This window comes from Anguilla anguilla, chromosome 11 (genome assembly GCF_013347855.1).
Source record: "Anguilla anguilla isolate fAngAng1 chromosome 11, fAngAng1.pri, whole genome shotgun sequence".
In the NCBI taxonomy this organism is placed as follows: domain Eukaryota; kingdom Metazoa; phylum Chordata; class Actinopteri; order Anguilliformes; family Anguillidae; genus Anguilla; species Anguilla anguilla.
Genome location: NC_049211.1, coordinates 13,703,102 through 13,725,659, shown reverse-complemented (window position 1 = coordinate 13,725,659; position 22,558 = coordinate 13,703,102). Strand labels below are relative to the sequence as shown.

Sequence of the window (22,558 nt, the reverse complement as noted above, 5' to 3'; positions counted from 1 at the left end):
ACATTCCTTAATGACACTGGTTCTGTTGGATATGCAGACAACATCCTTCCATCAAGAAGCCTTGTTATCAACTCTCTTCCTTCAGATCAGACTATGCTGTTGGAAACCCAGCATCTGAACGAATGGGCTCTGCAAAATGACATGACCATCATATAGACCCATGTATAGGCTTGAAAGTTGAAATGCTTAAAAATTGTATCTTGTTTTTTTTCTTACCGCTGTAAAGATGAGTGTATTTCACACTTGTTTATGCAAAACCTTCTTATAATAAATGAATGAATGAATTATAATTGGTGAGAAAAGAAAAGGTAGATGGAAGTTATTATTTAAAAAAATACATTTTTACACAAATGCACCAGAAAGGGTTTTTAAGCTTCAGAAACATTTATTTTACAACAGCAAATCAGATAAATTACTCATGTTTATTTTGGACACAGTAACTAACCATGCTAAAACATAAAACAAATACTATACTCATATTAACGTGTACTGTATGTGAAGGAGACCTTAACCATTAACTTCTGTGGAACAGACCGTTTAATGGCAACATCTAATTACATACCATTTAAACTACCGTCATTTATTAAAAACATAACAAAAATAAAATAAATAATGCATCATATTACCATATCACTATATTTGCACTATATAATCTTTTTTTTAAATATTTATTTAAAGATTCTAAAAGAACATTTCTTGATCTGTAATCCAAGACAATTTGCCAAATACATTTTGCATTCAATCAAACATTGCATTTTTTTTCCAACATCTCAATGAAGCCACAGCAAGTATTTGAGGATTTGGGACAGGTATTCCACTTCAAATAATCACAGATGAGTAACACGACCAATCGAATCAAGGAAAAGAAAGGAAAGGCCGGGCACTGGGTCTCAGAATTAATAGCAATAAAAGGTTGCTTTATTTTTTTTGGTTTTAAAGACATACTGAACAAAGCAGGAAATTGTATGACAGAATGTCCATTGCTTTCATATGTTGCAATTCACTTATTGGCTAGTGGAAACAGTTTTTTAAATTTGACCAAAGAAATAGGAAGAAAAGCGCTATATGATTTTAATTTCACATGAAAAAAGCTTTCTCACGAGCAAAGATAAAAGGACTACGGTACCTTCATTGCATTCTATTTAGTGTGTATGTCATTCTAATGTATATATGTGTTTTTCTCTTTTAACAGCCCCTTCATGACTAAAGAATGACTTCCCCTTTTTTACGAACCTGCATTATGTGATTTGATGTTGATGATAAAACACACAAGCTATTGTAATGATACCTGATTGAAGACATCTAATAGCATGGGTTTCAGTTTAATACTGGTATGATTTTCAGTTTATTTACAGACTGGCCTTTTCAATCCCCTCTTCTATGATCACATAAGTGGCAGTTAAAAGCATGTCAACATTCTATTTGCAAAACACAAACTCAAATTGAATGAGAACACAAAAGACATTAATATTGATCCCTCCTTGTGGATGAAACACTAAAATGAAGGCTGGATTGAAGAACAATTTAGTCAATCATTCAGTATGCATTGTAAACAGCTTAAGTCTAATTTTCAGATCCCAGTACAAGACTCACATTGCACACTCCCCCCCCCCCCCCACCAACCCCCACCCAAAACACACACCAGCAATGATTGTAATAATGTAATGATAGTATATATGATGAAGCGTCATAGCGAGAGTATTATTTTATCAAAAACTATTAAAAACACCCCACTGCTCAAGAATATAGATGATGTTCTGATATACTTATCTTAAGTTATAGAATGCACAAACTTGATATGGAACATGCATTACCAGCACCTTACATGAGGAGGATAGCTCTGCATTTCATAAGCTGTTCTGTTCTTACGAGGACTCCAAAGGAAATGCATTAAATAAGATTGTTCTGGAGTACCACTGCTATTTCATCAAAGGTAAAGAAATCAAAGTCAATAATTTGTTTTGTGGAAGGAGCCTACCAGCTTTCCTTAAAGCTTGTCATTACTTTATCCATGCTATAGTGGTGAACTTTCACAGGCGCTCACCGAGACAGATACACACTGGAATCTGTGCTTGGAGGACAAAACTGAGAGGAGCGAGGAGAGAAAAATAACAGCAGCACAAGCAAAGAACTGTTTCTACTGTCCACATCGATGCCCATATAGAGAAACAAAAACACACAAAGCAATCTCACCTAAACGCTGAATTTAGAGCAAGGTCTTAGGGTAGCTGGTGCTTTCCCACAGCCAGAAGACAATGAGCCTGCAATAATACAAATAAGTCCAAAAAGGATCACAACAATAAATTAATATAACACAGAAAGCAGTGCAAAACAACAGGTCTACAGTACCTTGACATTGCTTTACAACTAAACTCCATCTGTCAAATTACAGGCTAGTAGATTCCCTATTTCAACACTCATACCAAGAGTAAAATTATCAACAATAATTCAAGACACAACTCCAAAACATGGCAAATAATAGATACACAGATAAATAATATTAAATGTTTATTGCTCTGTGTTGCATCTTTCATGTAATGCAAACATGCTTCTAATTCCCTTTCACTCTCAATAAGTTTAAAATGGTTATTATAAGTCATCACTGTCTAATTTAAATGGCCATTGGGAGATATAAGAATTTAAAGACATTTTGGAAGGGGGGGAAATGAAGAGACCATTTTGTAATTTGATTGTTACTGAACTGTCCCATACAGGGTGGCAACACAGACATTTTCATGGCAAAGTGATTTGATCCATCTCCAGCAATAAGCTGTTAAGATAATATCTAATTACCTCATCCCAGGAAAAAGATGCAAGTCTGAACTGGATTGAAATCAGAAGCTCTGATTAGGGAGTATGTGAATAGGGAACTCGCATGTCAGTCCCACAGACAGACGTGATGACTGGCTCAGATTGATCAGACAGGATTTCAACAGACCGACAGACAGGCAGGCAGCCAGACACACACACACACACACACACACACACACACATTCCAATCACTAACCGATGCTTCACCAGGGGAACAGAATATCAGGAGTGATGGAGTTACTGTACTGATTCCAACATCAGAAGCTGGAAAAGTGCCACATAGACACATACTAACATACCATAATGCCTCCTACAGTATTTGATCAACCACACCTGGCAGGCAAACCTCCCCAGTACCATTTGAGACACAATGTGCTTTCCTATCACAAAAGCCTGTTTGTGGCAAACAGATCAAACTACACCGTGCTCCGGTTCTATAGCTAAATTGGGTTAAACAGAGTGATGAACCACTAAAGAGTGTGATAATGACAAATTATTTATAAATATTTGTCTTTCATTGCTAGAATCAAGGAAATCTGAAGCTGGGTTAATGACTTTCCATAAAGAGATGGTGACAAGTAGGCTAGTCTTCTATGATACAGACATTCACCACCGCCTGTCCCCGTCCCCGTCCCCATGTGTATAGGATAGGAAATTCTAGCAGGCTCTCATCATGAAACTGGAATCCTTTTGCTGACCTCATCTTAAAGAAGACATATGGTACTGTAGAATCCAGGTCAGTCTGAGAACCTACAGCTGTGGTGAACATAATATAAATAAGCCAGGCGCAAAGTGTCACCAATGTCAGGAAAACCAGTCTCAATCTTAACAAACTGTCTCAAAAACCATACTCATGCCATTAAGACTTGGAAAATGGCTTGAACCGAAATTACACAGCTTTGAGGATGTTGACAATGTTCTCTTGAGCAGGGAGTTCATATCCAATAACCAACTGCTGCATCTGTTACACCACTAAACTGAGCAAACATGAATTGGGAGAGAAAATTTCTTATGGCAAATGAACACTGAATATGTTTGATAGTGGCAAAGCAAAATGGGGATATACTAAAGCAATGGTGACTTGCTTCTATCAGCTAGGAGAACTCTATTTAAAACAGTTCTGCCTCAGTGATAAATTACAGTTTATTTAGATTATTTCCAATATTACCAGCTGCCTAAAGAAGAGGAACATTTAAAGAAGCTTATGAAGCTTCTGACCATTTGAACCGACCATTCTAAACTGTGCGTTCAATGACTTACGTAATTTAGACGAGTAGGAATATATTTCCAATAGGGAGAAAAAATAAATTAATAAAACTAAAACAACAGATAAGAAATAAGACTTGATATTCTGTAGGTATGATCTACAGCATTCATGGATTTGTTGATTTTAGCTACTGAAGGACTCTTGTTCCTTTTTTCTTACGGTGCAAAGCTCATGTAGAGAGGATGGCTAGACTATGGGGGTCACATGCAAAGGGGAAAAGATGCTGTGGGTTCCCACACACTACCCACACCTCATCACCACCATCATCATCAGTGGGGGGGGGGGGGGGGGGGGGGAGTTCACTCGGCAAACCACACCTGGCGTGGGTGTTCTAGGGTGTCAGAACATGAGCACTGTGCACATGCAGGTTGAGGAGTTCTCGTGACCAGTGCATTTCTAAGAAAGAATAAAAATAAAACACGAATGACAGTGGCCCATTCAAAGCACACACACAAAGGTGTGCATACAAATATACACACACAAATTAAATATACCTACATAAATATACATATCTATATATATGCATACATGTCTGTACACACATCCATACACACTTACTCGTGAGATATGAACATACATTTCGCACTTATGTACATGTAAAGGTAAATGCACAACTAAGATACATTAATATGAAAAAACCAAACCTAAACTGTTTGAACACTACATGCTACAAGACTATGCATAGGAGTGTGGGAGTGGTTTGCGGGGGGAGATGAGGGGGGTGGGGTCACGGGAGCAGTGGAGGTAAAAGGCCAAGAAACAAGAACATGTTTCCCTTTCCCTAAACAAATATGCTGATGTCTGCTGCTTTCATGGCGGATAGAGATGTCTGTGAAAGCTCAGCTTGCATTCCGAACATCATATCTCTCCTTTCTCACTCGCTTGGCCCTCTCCTTCTCCAGTGTTGAAATGACCGTTTTTTTCACCCAATTCCTCTGTTCTTTTACTCTTCCCGGTGTTGGAAAGTGAGGGGAGCAGGAGGAGGGGGGTCTAGTTGAAGCCGGTGTCGGTCCGGTAGCTGGTGTGGCTGTCGGCCGTCAGCTGGGTGGTCTCTGTGGCTGAGGAGGGCTGCATCATGATGGGCTCTCCTGCCTCTGTGGGGACAAACGTACACACAGGGAGGTCAGGAATACACAGAAACACACACACACACACACACACACACAGGACACATGCCACTGACAGTTTACACTATAGAAGTTTTCCATTCCAATCAAACTAATTTTGTTGACATTTCAATTATATTTGAATAGTTAAATACATTCCGGCAGCCCTACAAATCACACAAAACCAGTATCCATCTGGACAGTACAGACAGAAAACAAAGTCTGCAAAGGAATCATGGGTGTTTTCCTCTGCTCTAGTCAGCTATGTGGACAGACGCTACGCCTCACAGGCCAAACCACTCTTCTCGCATCAACAACAAATTCACTCTCAACGGGTTTCTCATCTGCTCCATATGTGCCTAATGTCTGACAGGCCGCGAGGGATTAGCCTGCGTGAGTATTAATTGTAGCTCTCCAGTGTGGCTGCAGGAGCTGTACACTGCCCCCTGGTGACAGCCAGAACAGACCGAAGGCGCTCATTAAACATTCACACCTTAACGAAACAGACAGAACCATCCTGAGACACTACGCAGTGTTATGGCATTCTAAAAATATACACAATGGTACATCTCCCTCACTTTAAAAGATCTGCATATCAATTCTAATCATTTCCTTATCGAGCCAACTAATGCAACATTCTGACAAATGACATTTTTACACCTATGTAAAATTAACAAAATCCCAAAGATTTTAGAAATTCAAGATCTAAGATGTTCACAGACATTACGCTATATACATTTTACTTCCAATTACCACAAAAGGTTTTATGATAGCAAAGTAACTATTGTTAATGTATATATATATTGTTGGTATAATTAAAATGTGAGGTAATCAAAGGCTGAGCAAATTCTTTGCTGGGGTCAAGGACTATAGAATTTCTGCCTAATATGTCACTCTCATAGGTCACTGGCCACTGTATGGATGCTTGGAATATTTTCTTAATTAGTTAACAGTTCACAAATATAGGAAATTACATGTGTGTGATATCAAGCAACCATCTGCACATTGATTTTCTGCAGTTGTCGTGTTTCAATGTAAAGCCCTGTATCCATAAAACAGCTGTTCCACAGGAACACTCAGTACACCCAAAATAGCAGTTTTCAAATGTAGCAGGTCTCAAAGTGATGCTTATTCAGCGTGAAAAACGGAAGCTATTTAATGAGCCATTTAAAATGATTTCAGAGGGGCGGGGCGGAGAGGGAGAACGGGTCGCAGGGCACTGGGGCCAGGCCTGAGCTTCGCTTCCCGGTGGGGCGAGCGGGCCTCACCTCTCTCGTCGGACTGGAGCTGGGCCTCCAGGTCCTCCGGGGACACGTAGAACTCGGGCTCCTGGTCCATGGGCGGCCGCGGTTTACACTTCCCACAGCAGCAGTTACAGCAGCAGCACAGACAGCAGCAGAAATAACAGCCTGTAGCCAGGCCGCAGAACACAAACAACGCCTGCAACAGGAGAGAAGAGGGAAAGAGTCATTACTGCTGGGATAAACAATAAACTCAAACGCTTACTGTATGTTTTGTCAACACTACACTAATGTGTGGTCATGCCCGCAAAGCATTCAGTATATGAATCTAAAGTTGAATTTTACAGAGAAATAGACTTAAGTTATTCTTCAGGTAAGGAAGAATAAAGGAGAAAAGAAGGGTAGAGTGGGGGGGGGGCAGAGAGTGAGAGAGAGGGTAGATAAACGTACTGGCCACACCACGGTCTCTTTGGAGACAGAGCGACTTTAATATCACGTCAATGCTAATGAGGCATCGTGACTGGTCAATTTCCCACACTACCGTGTGAACATGCTTCGTGTTTTCACACGAGAGGCCAAGATATCTCAGTCAGCCCATCAGCAACCTCAACCAACCACTACCAAAGCAGGAAGTTAGCTTGCATTTCGCTATAGAAGGGTCCGATTGTTCAGTGTAACTTGTGGTAACAACTTGACTAATTCATTTGGGGAACTATACATTTTGCTTATTTCTCTGGTCTGGGGTTCTGCAATACCAGGCTACACACTAGTCATACAGCACTTATGGATTCAAAAGCACAACATTCATTATTGATTTACTATCTTGGTTAACCTTACATTACTCTGTGTGGTTTACTGTATTGTTTGGTACATTCTGTGAAGCACTTTGAGCCACACTGCAGTATGGAAGGTGCTTTACAAGCAAAGTTTGTTGGCAATTCTGTTAGTGCAGAATCACAATGTGACCATAAGAATGGCACAAATGATATCTAAACCTTGTGGCTGCGAGGTCTGGACTACTGCCATTTCTGCAGCACAGTGGGGGCGGAGCCCTTACCCCCGTACGCTCCTCGGAACGTGTGGAGGCCGCTCTTACCTTGGCCCACCAGCTGGACAGGACGAAGTAGGTGTTGACGTTCTCCTCGCCAAACTGCTCGGCCACGTACAGGCCCAGAGAGCCGTACTTGTCGTAGATGTTGCGCTTGGTGGGGTCGTTCAGGATGGCGTGGGCGTTGTTGATCTCCTTGAACTTGTCCGCCGCCTCCGGATTGTCCGGGTTCTTGTCAGGGTGGAACTTCAGTGCAAGTTTCCTGAAAAGGCGAGAAGGGGAGGAGGGAGGGTGGAGAGGGAGAGAAGGGATATCGAGAAGGGATAGCAAGTTTTATGCAACTGCTGCAGCTCTGGCCTCTTTCACACATTGAAGGAAAATGAAGCAACACGCAAAGATTAAAGGTAACGAAGGTGTAAGTATTGAGGAGTGGTTTGCCGGTAGTTTGTACATTTCACTGACCTTGCAAAAAATACTACTAGAAAACATGTAGCCCATTAAAAACCAAACTAAAAGAACGAATGCTTTGGACCTCAAGGACCAAGACTGTAAACCTCATGCTCTAAGCCTGCCACATATCAAAGCCCTCTGCTTATTCCCTCAATACAGGGACCAAAAGCAGTAAAACCTTGAAATGCAACACAACTCACTGTCACCCTCTAGTGTATTCCAGTGGAGGAAAATCTGGGAAATCCACAGAAGCGCTCCTCCAAGCAAATCACCGCAAGGGATATTTTCTCAGGTACAAGCAGAAATGTAACGCCTTTTCCTGCTGACTTTCTCACCAGGTGTCTCTCAAAATAGAGTTTTGCAACATTAAAACGTTTCCTGATTAAATAAAGGTTAAATATAAAATACTTCCCACATAGATAATGGGGTAGCCACAGAAAAGTCAGTACTTTTCAGTGTCAAAGAAGGCCCAAGTGAAAGGGCAGATTGCAATATTAAATGTATAAACAATACAAGTACATTATTCTGGTATATATTTGTTACCAGAGCAGAGGGCAGTGTGTAAGTCTTAAAATAGGCACCGGGAACAAGGGAAGTGCCCATCAGCACATGAACACCTCTGTCCAGTTCCCCAAAATGCTCTCCCTCTCTTACCCTCTTTCTCTCTCTCCATCGCTCTGTGCATAAGCATTGGTTAGGCTTTGGTAGGGCAGAGCAGGATGGGTGTGGCTTCTCGGGCATGCTAACCTGTATGACTTCTTGATGTCATCTGTCGTGGCATTCTTGTCGACGCCAAGCACATGATAGAGGGTCTCTCCAGACGTGGAGAGCGAGCGCTGCCTCTGGTGTTCTGACATGGTGACTCACGTACTCGCCAGTCTGCAGAAAAGGATAGTGATGATGTCATCTGCGAGTGTGGGGTTTTTAAACCAGAAAAGCCACTTTCAAAATGTTGCCAAGTCATCTGCCCCAGAGGTTTATCAGCAAGTGTGGAAAAGGTCAACAGAGATTTCTAACAGATAGTACAGTGACACAGAGACAAACACGCAGACAAAAACAGAGAAACAATGAAATAAAATGGATGAGTAATGTACGCACACCGTAACAATAAAAGTGGCAGGGAGATAGAGACATGTTTCATTCAATTCTAATGAGGCCACTGCTGCAAAAAAATACTAAAATTAAATAATAATATTATCTGTATTTCATATGTGAATATCACCTCTGTGGTGAGGGTACAACCATGCACCTTACACCATACACAGGACCAAGAGAAACTACCAGGGATCATTCTAAATAGTGTACACAATGTGTTGCAACTCTATTCTCAAAGGGATAGTTCACTTCCTGTTGTTTTTTTTGTTGGTATTATTTCATATTTAGTGTTTAGTTTCAACCAGCCCAGAAAATGTATTTGTTTGTAATCTAAAGCAAGCAAATGTGTAGGCCATTTCAAGTAACTCCAAAGCTGCTTGGACAGTAATAAAGGTTGTACTTTGTATTGCCTGATAATTATTTATAGAATCTTATTTTCAGTTGGGACCACTTCATATGGTTCATGTGACCTTAGAGACTGCTGCACTCAAAGAAAACAAGTGCCAACACGATAATAAAAGAGATATATGTTTCTACCTGTGAATAAATTCTAGAAAAATAAAAGTGTTCGTATGTAATAATCAAGGTGTTACTTGAAGTGTATTTTCTTGAAACCACACTTGCAAATGGCCCTATACCTGTCATTATAAAGCTTGCAGGCAAATCAAAATAGTACATACACTAAAACTTAAATAATATTGAAAAACAACACAAACTATAGATTTAACAATATGTTATGGCCATATATCAAAGGCAACAAACTAAAAATAAGTGTGGTTCAAATAGAATTGTAAGCCTTTTGTCTCCCTGCCCCCTATTAGGTCAGTGTGAGTGACACTCTCCCTGCATCTAATCTGACTGCACGCCAGAGGACATTATCAGATTAGCCACTTCCACTTCAGTGACTATGTGGCGGCTTTACTTCTGTGCTGGGGCCACCAGCAGCCACTGCAGGAGTGGCCCAATAACGTTTGCTGGAGAGAGCTGGTCTCAAACAGTGGCCTATAAGTCACCCCGTGTAGCCTGAGCAATCATAATGAGACAGGTCGCATTGTGTAGCCCAGGTAGGCTATTCGTAGTGGGTAACACTGCCCTGTGTAGCATGGGTAATCAGAAGGACACAGGTCGTCCTGTGTAGCCTGTATAATCATAAAGGGACACACCCTGTGCCTGAGGGTTGAATTCACAAAAGAGGGGGCAATTGTGAGGGCTTCCTTATAATCACACAGAGCAAATATCAATGATAAAAATACATATAATGATTATTACCATAAAGAATGAAGTACAAAAACAAATTTTTTTTTTAAATAGACAGTTTTACAATAGATTACATCATTTTTGTGATTCAGGAATGAAAGTTTTATTGTTTATTCTGTTCAAAATGTTTTCTGTCCATCTTTAAATTGGATGAATTTGACGGTTATGATGTTGACCTAATAAGCTATTATATGCTGTGCACCCCGATTGGCATACTGGCTGTAAGCATGTGCACCGCTCATACAGGCACCCCATTTACACTGACAGCAGGTTACACGATCACGGATAATCTGGAATTATTATAAAAATTCAAAAGCGTTCAGCTTCAGATAGCATGAATGTAGCCTAACTGTGGCCTCCTATAATTTCTGGTGTGCTGTGAATAGGAAGAGGTAGGACTATGAGGCCTGTCAGTGTATAATGACATGAGCAGTGAATATCTGAGTGTATTTTTCAATAAATGTAGGCTACTTGTATGCACTCCCAATCTAGGTCTTTTAAATCCCTGATTTGCAGCCATGCAGTGTTTTGTTGTTGAAAAAGTAGGGTTCTGGACAATAAATGGTCTAAATTACTGATATAGCTAGTTCAGCCCTACAGTCTACATTTTTCAGTTATTTCAAGTGTCACAACAGCATTAAAATCATCACTGGTGACTGCCATCACTTTTGCATCAATAGGCACAAAATCAAGACTGACAAGTGATCAAACTGGTCTTTTCTGAAGATATTCTGAAGTTTGTTGACAAGGTTGCAAAAGGCAAAACATGGGCCTAAAATAACACTTAGGCATTACAAGATGATCAAGGCTGCTACAAAACAATGCAAACACAATTAGTTAGTTAGTTGTATTGGACAAGTTGATAAAGACCAAGTCTTGCATTGTCAAGGATTTCCATTTTGGTTCTTGATGAAAAGCAGTAATCTAACTTGACAAGTCATTCTAGGCTTATCCATTTGACCTATATTCCTACGACACACACTGTTTTGCATAAAATATGGGTTAAAATTATGCCAGGCCCACATCCAATTACATTTACCAAAATTGTATATGTGATCATTTTTAGTGTCACATAGTCGTATATTAACATAAGGGATGCCCCAACCATCAGTGTCTGTTGATAATGAAAGAACAGATTTATTTGAAACATAAGTTAAAACAGACTATTAATGCCAGTGAAGAGTGATTTGGGTCAGACTTCTCTTCAGACAAGTTTGCAGCCACGGGTTTTAGATTTAAAGATGTCCTCTCTACTCCCGAGTCATGACCAGACTGGAGCGGATCCAGTCTCTCATTAAGCCTGATTACTGACAGTTTCCCTGAGAATCATAGCCCTGCAATGCAGCCCTGGCCCCTGGCACCCCTTTGGCCCCACCCCCCCCTCTGCTGCACCATATGGACCAACTAAATCTTTTGCACCCCACCCCCCCAACCCATCTCTCTCCTCTTTCTTCTGTCTTTCAGTCTCTGTTTACACAGTAATTCCTGACTTGTTATTTTGTGTGAAATAAAATGCATGGGAAGACATTTTCCCAGCAGAATTCACAATCAGATCGTGTCATGGTCATTTTACAAGCTCCTGGAGAGGCAGAAAGTCCTTTCTTCACTTTCTCTACCCACAAACAAATACTGTAGGGTGCCAGGGGGAAGGGGAGGGGAGAAGGACACAGAAGCGAAAAGAGAGGGAGGAGGGGAGTGTTTTGTCCTGACAGTGGCCTACGTTCTCTGACAGAGCTGTAGGAATCAGCTGCAGGAGCACTTCGGTTTCCATGACCGCCATTAGCGGCGTATGTTTGAATGAACGGGGCGGGCCTTCTAAATCCCAGACAGATGGCCCGGATTGTCGTGGCAAGGAAAAACAGGCCCAGAAAAAGGTGCAGTTCTCTTAGAACATGGCGCATTTATCGGCTTTGCTATGAACAGAGTCCGGCACAATCACCAGCACAACCAGACCTACTCCCATCATGCAAAATTTACAAAGTATCAAGTATTTATGTGACATTTTGTGCAGCAGTGCAACATTTTTGTATTTTACAGATTATTTTAAATGAGTAACTTAAAGACGTGGAGATCCTTGGGTATCTCATGCTGCATAACACTGGCGGAATTCACCGACATTGGGCCCATACACGTCCACTCAGTAACTGAAAATGGCCAGTTAGGTTTTTGAGCCATCTGGCCCTTAGTTCATCAGTATGAGCCAGTTTCTTACACTCTGTGACATAAGAGGGCTTGATAACTGAAAAAGAATCAGACTGTGTGCAGCTGCATTCATGAAAACGGTAACTGAAAGAAATGCGGAATCTAACTTGAGAATAACTGCCCATCTACACTACATTATATGTCTATATTGATTAATGCCAAAATATTGAAGAAATTCTAATTTTGCTGAGAGCAATAAAACTGCTTGTTACAAACACTTAATTGCAGTTTAAGGATGACCTGTATAAACCCCCGGGTGAATAAAATTTCCCATAACTTTAGGACAAAGCACATAGCCCATGCTTCATGTTCAACTGTATTGAACTCTGTACAGTCAGCAGACGCACAATCGCATACTACAGAACAGCTGATTAAGTTAGAGTTAGAATGCTACTTTGGAATAATAAAATTGCAGGTACCAAAATAATGGCTTACAAAAACAGAATATAGAAAAGTACTAGCAGCTTTCAGTGCAGCAAAGGTTATTTATGAGGGGGGTGCGCTTTAACAAAGAGCATTGCTTAGATACCAAAAATAACCTACCATACACCTAGCCTAATTCACAGATGCTGTCATTTTTCCATTCAAGCCTCAGAAATACCACTACCATGGTCTGTGTTATACACTAATTGCCTTCTCAGTTTCCATCAGTTTCATTTGCATGTGAATGTAGCAGCAACCTCTCAAGTGTGCTGTTTGAAATTTTGTTCGCGACATGCAAAATATTTTACTCTTATGGTAAACACTAAAATGTTTTTACTTTGTTATTGTCACCCTGACCAGCACCTACATTACTAGCTACCCATTAGCTTGCTAAAGGGCTGAACTTGCTAATTAAAGAAAACCTTTGCGGGTAACTAGCTGGGTAGCTAGTTGCATAATTTTGTATTTTGCCAAGCTAAATTAACTTGCTAGTAAGCAAGCACCTAGTAAAGCTACCTAGCTGGCGAATCTCAAAGCTAAATGGAAATAGCTGGGTTTTGCTGCCAACTGATGCATTCTGAACAAATTTAAAGTTTTACAGCTTCGTTTCTTTTCCTAACATTTCACAGCCATTAAAGAAAAAAAGAGGTACTGCCCCCAATGACATCACCAAGTGCTGACAAGTGCTTTGGGCCCAGTTAACATGATAGGTCATAAATGTGTTTTAAAAGTTTTGTGAATATTAGATCTTAAAAATGTATAGTGTGTGGAACAAAATGTAGTACCAGATGCTCATATCTCTAGAGCACAGGTGACAAACTCCAGCTCTGGAGGGCTGCAGTGCTTGCTGGTTTCTGGGGTGTCCTGAGCATCAGTGGTTAATTTAAGTTATTGATTGGCTAAGGAATCCACACACTCAAGGCCTTAATTGGTAGCTGATTGAGCAGAAACCACAAAAACCTGCAGACAGTGTGGCCCCCTTGGGATTCAGTTAGACACCCTGATTCTACAGCTTCTAGAAAGGAAAATTACTGCTTGTAATTCTGGATAACGGCTGGTTCTACTGAGTGTCAGTCAGCCTTATTTTAAAGGTCAAAGACTGAGGGGGGCTTAAATTCCCCCAAATTAAACCCCAAAAGAGGAGATCAGGACCTCTCATATAAAACAATTGACAACCGGTTTATTAGTAAATTACAGCCCTGGAAGTTGGCCAGACATGCCTGGTGTATAAACCTGGTCAGGCCCATAGACTATAAGGCTACGCGACTGACAAATGAGGCTAAATAGGTTGTATAAAAATATAATCTAGGTCCAGAGAAATACATTTTGTAGATGTACAAAATTTAGATGTAGCACCCTGGGAAGAGTTTTCTGAGAATAAATGAAAATTGGGTCCATCCTGTTCCTGGTTTCCCATAGCCCCAGCTATGCAGAAATCTCTGTGTGATCCTAGCAGAGCCGGGGCAGCTGGACATGGCAGCACTGTTTCCAGGCACAGGAGAGCTGTCAGCCTGCAACACTACCCAGGGTAACAGGAAAACACCCAGGTCCCCCCTGGCTGCTGTACCGACCAGATGCCCCACGCAGGCGCTGGATCCTGGCCGCTCTGCCCGACCCTCTCTGGCCCACATTTCACTGCATGTGCCTGGTTAGGACAAGCCAGGAGGGGAACAGAAAAGTTTCAAATGGCTGAAAAGGTTTACTGTGCCCTGGCAAAATAATCTGTACATAAGGGTGTTTCCACTGTACCGGGCAGGCTGTGTGTGAATGGCTGGATTGGGCTGTGTGCCTCTGTTACTGACATGCTCTTCTCCAGCCTACAACAGTCTCTTAACAAGGGACATGTTGGAAAAGCAGACAAGAGGAACACATTCATCCTTAAAGAGCAAGAGGCATCCATCCCTCAATGTCAGGTATCAGGGCATTCAGGGGATAGCGCAGGTTACTTTTGGGGCAGAACAGATTCAGACTGATGTACAAATAAAATTATATTTTTCAAAATATGTTTTAATATTAATAATTTTTTGCCAAATCATCACCTGGTTAGACAGCCGTAAATGAGAAACAAAATACCAAATGCTTGCTAACCTCCCTGCAATCCCTTTCTATTAATCCCTAGAAAGCATCAGGATTACAATGATTGCACAGGATGATGTCAAAAAACAGCCAAATCATTCTTCAGAGAGGAACCCCAGAACTTCATCATAGGGCAGCAGTAAATATATGAAATCTCACAATGTAAAATAAATTACCAAATAATTTCATTGGGTTATCCAACTATCTCTGTGAGAAATAATTACAGACAATCCAATCCAATCACAGTTCCCCAATTTGAGTGTTCTCCTATTTCTCTAGAAACATACAGTACGATAAATACATAAAAAGTGAGGCAATAACATGATTCTATTAGAGTTGTTGCAGCTGCATATTTAATCTGCGACCACAGGACAAAATGCAGCCAGCCCAACATTCAGGCCATTTATCTCAGATCCTACAGTACAATGCCTCCATTTTGGTGGTAATTTCCTACGCATTACATGGGACAGCTGCAGGCTTAGAGAAGTCTGAAAAACATCCCAGCAGGAAAACATATTGCTACTGCAGATGGTCGAGTGGCCTTTTCTGTCCAGAGAGTAAAATGCAGAAGAGACTAACCTTGTTCTGCTCCTAATTTTGGTGCAAGTGCACATGTAGGATATAAACATGCCTCATTTAATGCAGACAGTTGAGGCAGAAAAATGACACATATGCATGTCCTTTTGAATTAGAGCTGGGTAAGGAGGAGGGAGCAGCGATTCAGGCCACTTTATCACACTAAATTTCGTGGGTTTTTTTTTGATGCATCCTGAACTCCCGAGGACCTTGTCCGCACCCCTCTTTTCCCTGAATGAATCATGTGCATCTCCTATCACAGCACATCTTCAGTAATAAACTGCCAGAAAGAGTTAAGGTCACTAATCTCAGAAGCTACTCTGGTGCCATTTTTTTTAAAAGAACCCACCCATACGGCCATTGCCACTGTTGTGTCATAGAGGTAATAAAACTTATTCAAAGACCTTTTCAAACAGTATTACAAAGTGTGCACTCCCAAGCATATGTACTCGGCCTACTATTCCCTTGCTCTTTCTAAAGGATTAGGTCATATATACTGGAATCAAAGAAGAAGATACTTTCAATTTCCCTTTCTGACTGTTTCGATTTGGTTAGAATTTTACGGTTACAAATACTGAACAGGCAAGCATGTGGCATTATCTCAATCAGGTGCAGCTGTGGAGGAAAGCAGCAAACAAATCATTGCCAATGTGGGCAGGCATGTTTCCTTGACAAGGATGGCTTGAGATGGGAAAACGTAGGTTCAAACAGCATTGTTCCAGGAAAGTCGTTCACAGATTTACGACATGCAGCCCAACACTGTGCTTCCCTGCTGACAAGCATACGTATTAGCCTACCTTATCGGCTTACGATGCTGTATACAAAAACACCATGCAAATAATGTATATTTATTATTTTGTGTCTGCTAATGCAGCCTTACTATACTGTAGCAGAACATTCTAAAGTGTGTTAACAGTACCAGTTTATAAAAAGCAGGCAAACTTAGTTTGCAAATTAACACGCAGGTCTGCCCGAGCACTCCACAAGCTAGCCATATTTAGGGAAAGAACTTCCCCAATCTGCAAACATATAGTAGCCTAGCCTAATGATGTTCACACCACCACATTAGACAATTTCTTGTTTGAGCAGGACTTGGTTGTACAGAATTTAACCATGAAAATATTTTTAAAAGCAGAAAGAAAGATTATGTTTAGACAGAATTATAAAAGTTGGTCAGCAGAGGAAATTCAACAGAAGGAAAAGAAGGGTCTGTTTCTGTCCTGTGTAACATAACATTTCTGATCAATAAAACGTGATAAGCCCCTAACTAGTAAATAGCTTAGAGCATTTAAACCTTTAAAAAAATAATTTAATTCTTTCCAGCTTCCCATTCTGGACAGAAATGCCCTGGGCTCCTTTTTTATCAAGTATCCCAGAACAGAGGTACTGGTCTAGATCACGTTTCTCTGGTCCATGTCCTAAACTTTCCCATTATGAAAAAGAAAAAAAAATTGATTGTACATTAGCTCAAATGCAGACGCAGAAGTGCAAGTGTTGGATTCATATTCAAAATGCTAAATTCGTATTCAACTACTTACATTATTTGAGGCATGCACTGGGTGCGCTTGCACCACTCTATACTATTATGATCAACCAGCATTCATTTTCGAAACAAGACCCTTATTATGGCCTGTTGGTTTGATATGCAAAGGTTGGATGTGAGAGGAAGAGAGTAGGGAGTGGTGGCTGAGGAAAAGGGTGGTTTATTGGATGAGATCTTTATCACCATTTTCTTGATCTTTACCAACTGCAGTGACTCAAGACAGAGATCAGTACTTTTTTCTATGAAAATTAAGGGAGGGAATGAGTGACCATCTTCCAGAATAATAATAATTGAATTAGTGAGCAACTTCTTACAAGGCTGAAGCTCACTGTCGCTCAGTATAGGCTACAAACAAGTTTGCCATTCATGAAAACAAGGGTACGGTGTATTTAAGGCTACCAGGGTTCTTTGGGTTAATGTGATAATGACACTCAACAAGCTACCAGTCATAAGCGAGAGATTTGACTCCCCTCTGAAGGGTGCTAGTTGTCTCCTGTAGTATGTGGAGGGTAGAAGCTAGGGTGTAAAACGGTAATTTGTTCATACAGCACTGATGGAGTGTACAGGCCCTGTTACAATGTTCCTGGTGTGTAGGAGCAGGAGGGAGAGAAGTAATTCAGGAGACACAATTAGCAGATTCAAATTGAAAAAAAAAAGAAAAAAGAAAAAAAAAACAGCTGGGATAAATATAGTTCCAAAAGCTCACAGCTCTTGGTATTAACCTAAGTTAAGACACAGGCGTCTTGTAATAGGTGATGTAATAACCGCACAGTTATAAAAAAGGTTGTCAGAGAACCAAGATAACTTATATGATTATAAGGTCATAAGATAACCTTAGGTAGGTTATACCAAGATAGGTTATAAGATCCAAAGGTCAAAACAGTTAGGCTACATCAGTTACAAACAGGTTACATAATATCTAAGATTCATATAGACAGGAGTGGAAACCACATTTTCTCATGATCTGATGAAGGTCCACTGGCTGAAAGCTTAGCACTATTAAAGCCAACTTGCAATTCATCCCAGTGTGCCCAAGTTGTTTTCTTTATAAAACATCTGAAAATGCATAACAGGAAACAATGTCTGAACATGAAAGCATGTATTAATGAGTATCCCCTGATACCCTATCAGTTTACAGAGAGGTATTCCCCACTAAGAATCAATATCATACAATGTGATCACAAAGCTACGACCTCATGGACAAACACAGCTGCTCACAGGCTTCACCACTCCAAAACCAAAGCAAACATGTGCTGTCATTAAGAATGACAATGACCACATCACATACAGAGCCTGTCCAGGAAACAAAAAAATAAAGGAAAAAAAACTTATTACAATTTGGGAGCAAACTGACCCGACAGCCAGTCTTATTAACATGCTTGAAATAAATTTTAAACGATTGACTAAATCATGGGAAAAGACATGAAGGGCTGAGACCCCTTCATTTTCCATTTCAAACACACTTCATCATATAGGCTACCCGGCCTTCAGTACTACATTCAAGAATGGGACCACTGACGTTCCTTATATTTTTGTTGAATTATAAGGTTATTACCATTGTACAGAGGTAATCCTTTAACAACCCTAAGCATTACTCAAGTTTGCCATCCAAACCCTTCTTCTTGCCTCTCCTGTTCCAAAACATCCATTTAAGACATTGCAGCAAAAATAAATCCTACAAAACAATCAATTTGACAGAAGACAGATTTTCCAGTATTAAACCTTACATATTGGTAATGTGACTACACACTAATGTCAAAATGAACTAATCAAAGCTTATCAAAGTCTGTGGTGGGCTCTTAAACCCACTGGCAGGAGATGGCTATTTAACCACAGCACTCAAATTAATTAGCTAATGGTAGACACAAATCAATTGTCACCTTTGCTTGAACAACACATGCACTGTGGAATGTGGAACATTCTGCATAGTATTGCTGATGTGTATAGATCCTAAAATGAATGTTCCGTTTCCGTAAATGTCAAAATTTGACTGTTACATTTTGGAAGCAGCGTTACTGAGACTTAAAAAGGCCGCTACAGATTTAAGAATCATTCAGCTCAAAGTGGTCACCATACTCTAGACAGGATTAAGCATTTTCGAAAACCATGTACAGACCATCTGGGTGGTGTGTTCTTTGCAAGTTAAGCCAAAACCCTTCTCTGGGTTGGATTTTAACTTATTTCATGAAAGAAAATGCATTAAACTTGTTGTGCTCCAATTAGATAAGTCAAACATAGACTACTGATCATTTCTGTTAAATTAACTCTAGAAACCTTTTAAACTACTAAAGTAAGAACATTTTTTTCATGATAGTTCAGTTACTGAGCAGCATGTCTTTGAATATTTAAAAACTGTGAAAACAAATTTCCCTTGAGGGACAATAAAGTATTGTCTTGTTGAACCCCTGGAAGTGTCTAATGATGAGATTCAGCACAATAAACCTCTGAGAGAGGGGAAAAGGAATGTTTATTTCAGACCAATTTAACATTACAATGAAAATGAAAACAAGGAACTGGTTAAGCCTTCACAACATGGTGCAGATTGCACACAGTCCACTGACAACTTCCAAACATCCCACCTGCTATGACCTGCTCAAAACAGAGAGCAAGAGGAAGGCCTATTTAAAATTACTCAATGTAAAAATCCACATACTGGCAACCAGTTACTTTGCACCCAACATTAAGAAAACAGTACATTTACTTGTAACAAACACATTCTGTTCTATCTAGTCATAACACCAGTTTGTTAGCTTTCAACTTTATAAGCAATCTAGCATAACCAAAACTAGACTGGAATAAAAACAAGAGAGGCCTCTGAAATACTCACATCTGACAATAATATTAAACTGAATTTAGAAAGGCTCAAATTTACAGACAGCATTGCAAAATAAATAAACAAATCTTAAGACAGGCAGCGGGACAACTGAGGCAAGGACCACAGGGAATGGTGCCTGGCAGAACTTCTCATTAGCAGAATAACAATGAACGGGAAACTCGGGTCCAGGAGAAAGATGGACTTTGTTCAGACCCTGGTCAGCATTCACAAGGCTAATAAAATACTCTGAGATTGAAAATATAACTAAAAATGGCCAGTGACAGTGATGAGTGGTCACAGCTGGTCAATATTGGACCACATAATATGATGTCATGGTGACATCATGGCTGAGCACAACCTCTTCTCCAACTCGTTGACTCACCCTTCACTGACTCCTAGCCTTGCTAGTCATCTCTTCTTCAAACTCAAGAAACTGAAGCAAGCCCTCTCTCACACAAGAGAGGGCTTGCTTCAATCTATCACAACCAGGCCACAACACTCAACAACCACTGTAATAAATCAATGACAATTAGTAGATTTATTAAAGATTAAATGGGTATTGAAAAAGAAAAAACTAGAAGCAAAAGTCAAACGTTTGCACACAGATGATGGTGACAACCCTTTTTAAGTCTCACAATTTTATACAGCTTTTTCTGTGGGCTACTAGCTTATAACAGCAAGACAATTTATCTGAATAAATAATAATTTAGCAATAAGGTGTGTTTTATGCGAGAAGACAATGGGAAATTGAGTTCACTTGCTTTTTGCGGGGATTTGAGCAAAATATCACCAGATGAACAAATATAAAATAACATTTAGCTGAACATCTAGAACATCTAGCTACATGGAGTTAGAAACGTATACATGAGATGGCGACTACATCCCCCACACTGTTACCTGTTCACTTCTGTGAAGCTGTACCCTCCTAGAGTATCAAGAGAATAATCAGGGGTGGTTACTTAGCAATGCGTTCTACTTGCAAAAATGCAATAGCGAAACAAGATACAAACATATTGCTGCATTACTACATATAGCGTAATTACAGGCGCTAAGATCTTTACTGAAGAAAGCGTAACCTCGTTTGTATGGGCATAAAGCCAGTTTTGAAATGAGATGCACGGCCTAAGATCCGGATCTGGTAATACCACGCATAACCAAAATCACGAAAAAGAGCTTGGACTGAAAGGGATAGAATGAACGTGCAAAAAAAATCACAGCGCAATCCGATTTCCTGGCTGTGTATATGCGCATTGGAAATTGGTGTAAAGAAACATTTATTTTTTAATTTTTTTAAAGCAAATAATTCGCTGGATGGGTGAATACAACGCGAACGACACAATATAGGCTATACCCGGCATCAGTGAGGTGTCATTTTAAACCAATGAGGTTAGCTCGCTAGCTCGGTGGGAGAATGCGTCCCGCACTACAACACGATCACGAACAGATTTTAAAAGAACAGCGATAATCAGGCCAAAAAACTAACGACTGTACCCTGGATGTAATTTTACATTGGGTTATTTAAAACCCGCTAGTCAGGCTTGGATTTAAACGCCTAATCTCTGCACTGCATCAAGAGCAGCACATACAGCATCCATATTGGTTAGCCTGCTACCTAGCTCGCTCCAGGCACGGCCAGCATAAAGTCAGCAGTAATCCAAGGACAGGGAAATGGCTATTTGCATGGCAGGGAGAACATATTTCACATTTCTTAGTTCATTTGCAACCGCTGGGCTCTTACCGTCTTGTCGAGTTCAGCAGGTAGTGGACTCGATGGGTTTTCAATTCAGTTTTGTGAACTATACCTGATTACGATCGCATCCCAAGAAACGGCACACACTCGTATACCAAGCTACAAACACAAGCAGCCGCATCAGCGCTCTCTCTCCCGTTAGTCGCGAATTGACGTGCGCGCACCCCGGAATGAGAAAGTGGGAGGAACGGGGAAAGCCCGAATGACGAAAGCATACACCAGATATGGACAGATGGGATTAAAAAGAATAACAGCCCTTAATATGTAAAGAGGCGTTAGTGGTCGTCTGAACACGTTTGCATCGATAAGCGAATCGAATTTTCAAATAGCCATTAGCCTCTGTTTACTCATCCATAGCTATACAGGTTACAGGAATTAAACAGGAAAGCTAGCCTATACATATGAAGCAAATTTACGTAGTTAACAATAATCAGTAAAGGAATGATTCGGACTGATATTAAGCTTTATACGTACAATGGAAACAAGCGACACAAACCTTTTGGTGCACTACATGGATTTTTATTCATTAAGAAACTGTTTTCTCAGCCAAAGAATAATATTTTTGGTATAAATTAGTAAATGTGGTTCTGCAATTTGTAAAACTCGTTAACATAAATAATATTAAATATTAAAAATTAAATACATTGTCTCCAATTCTGGGAAGTTTTATCTAATGTAACCACAATGCTTCAAATGTTTTGCAGCAATCTCAATTTGGGATGTGGAAAGATATCATATTGTATTTTATCATATAATGGTTACTTCCTGCAACCATTTGAAATGACTCCTGCACACTGTCTGCTACTACCAAATACATTTATTAAATTGCAAAATTTTGGTCATTTAGTCTTTCTTTTTTCGCAACTTATATGTTACATTTCAATAAATGTTGGTTTAC

At 40.1% G+C, this 22,558-nt stretch overlaps 1 protein-coding gene across 1 annotated transcript; it reads right to left on the bottom strand.

The window, feature by feature from the left end:
* Positions 1 to 365: 365 nt before the first annotated feature.
* On the bottom strand, positions 366 to 21,825 carry LOC118208426 (dnaJ homolog subfamily C member 5-like). The gene is made up of 5 exons (XM_035383092.1): positions 21,649 to 21,825; positions 8,671 to 8,802; positions 7,522 to 7,735; positions 6,453 to 6,624; positions 366 to 5,172 (listed from the first exon to the last, which is right to left on the bottom strand). Exons 2-5 carry the CDS (start codon positions 8,778 to 8,780, stop codon positions 5,069 to 5,071), a joined length of 600 nt encoding a protein of 199 aa, XP_035238983.1. The 5' UTR covers positions 8,781 to 8,802; positions 21,649 to 21,825; the 3' UTR covers positions 366 to 5,068.
* Between the last annotated feature and the right edge of the window lie 733 nt (positions 21,826 to 22,558).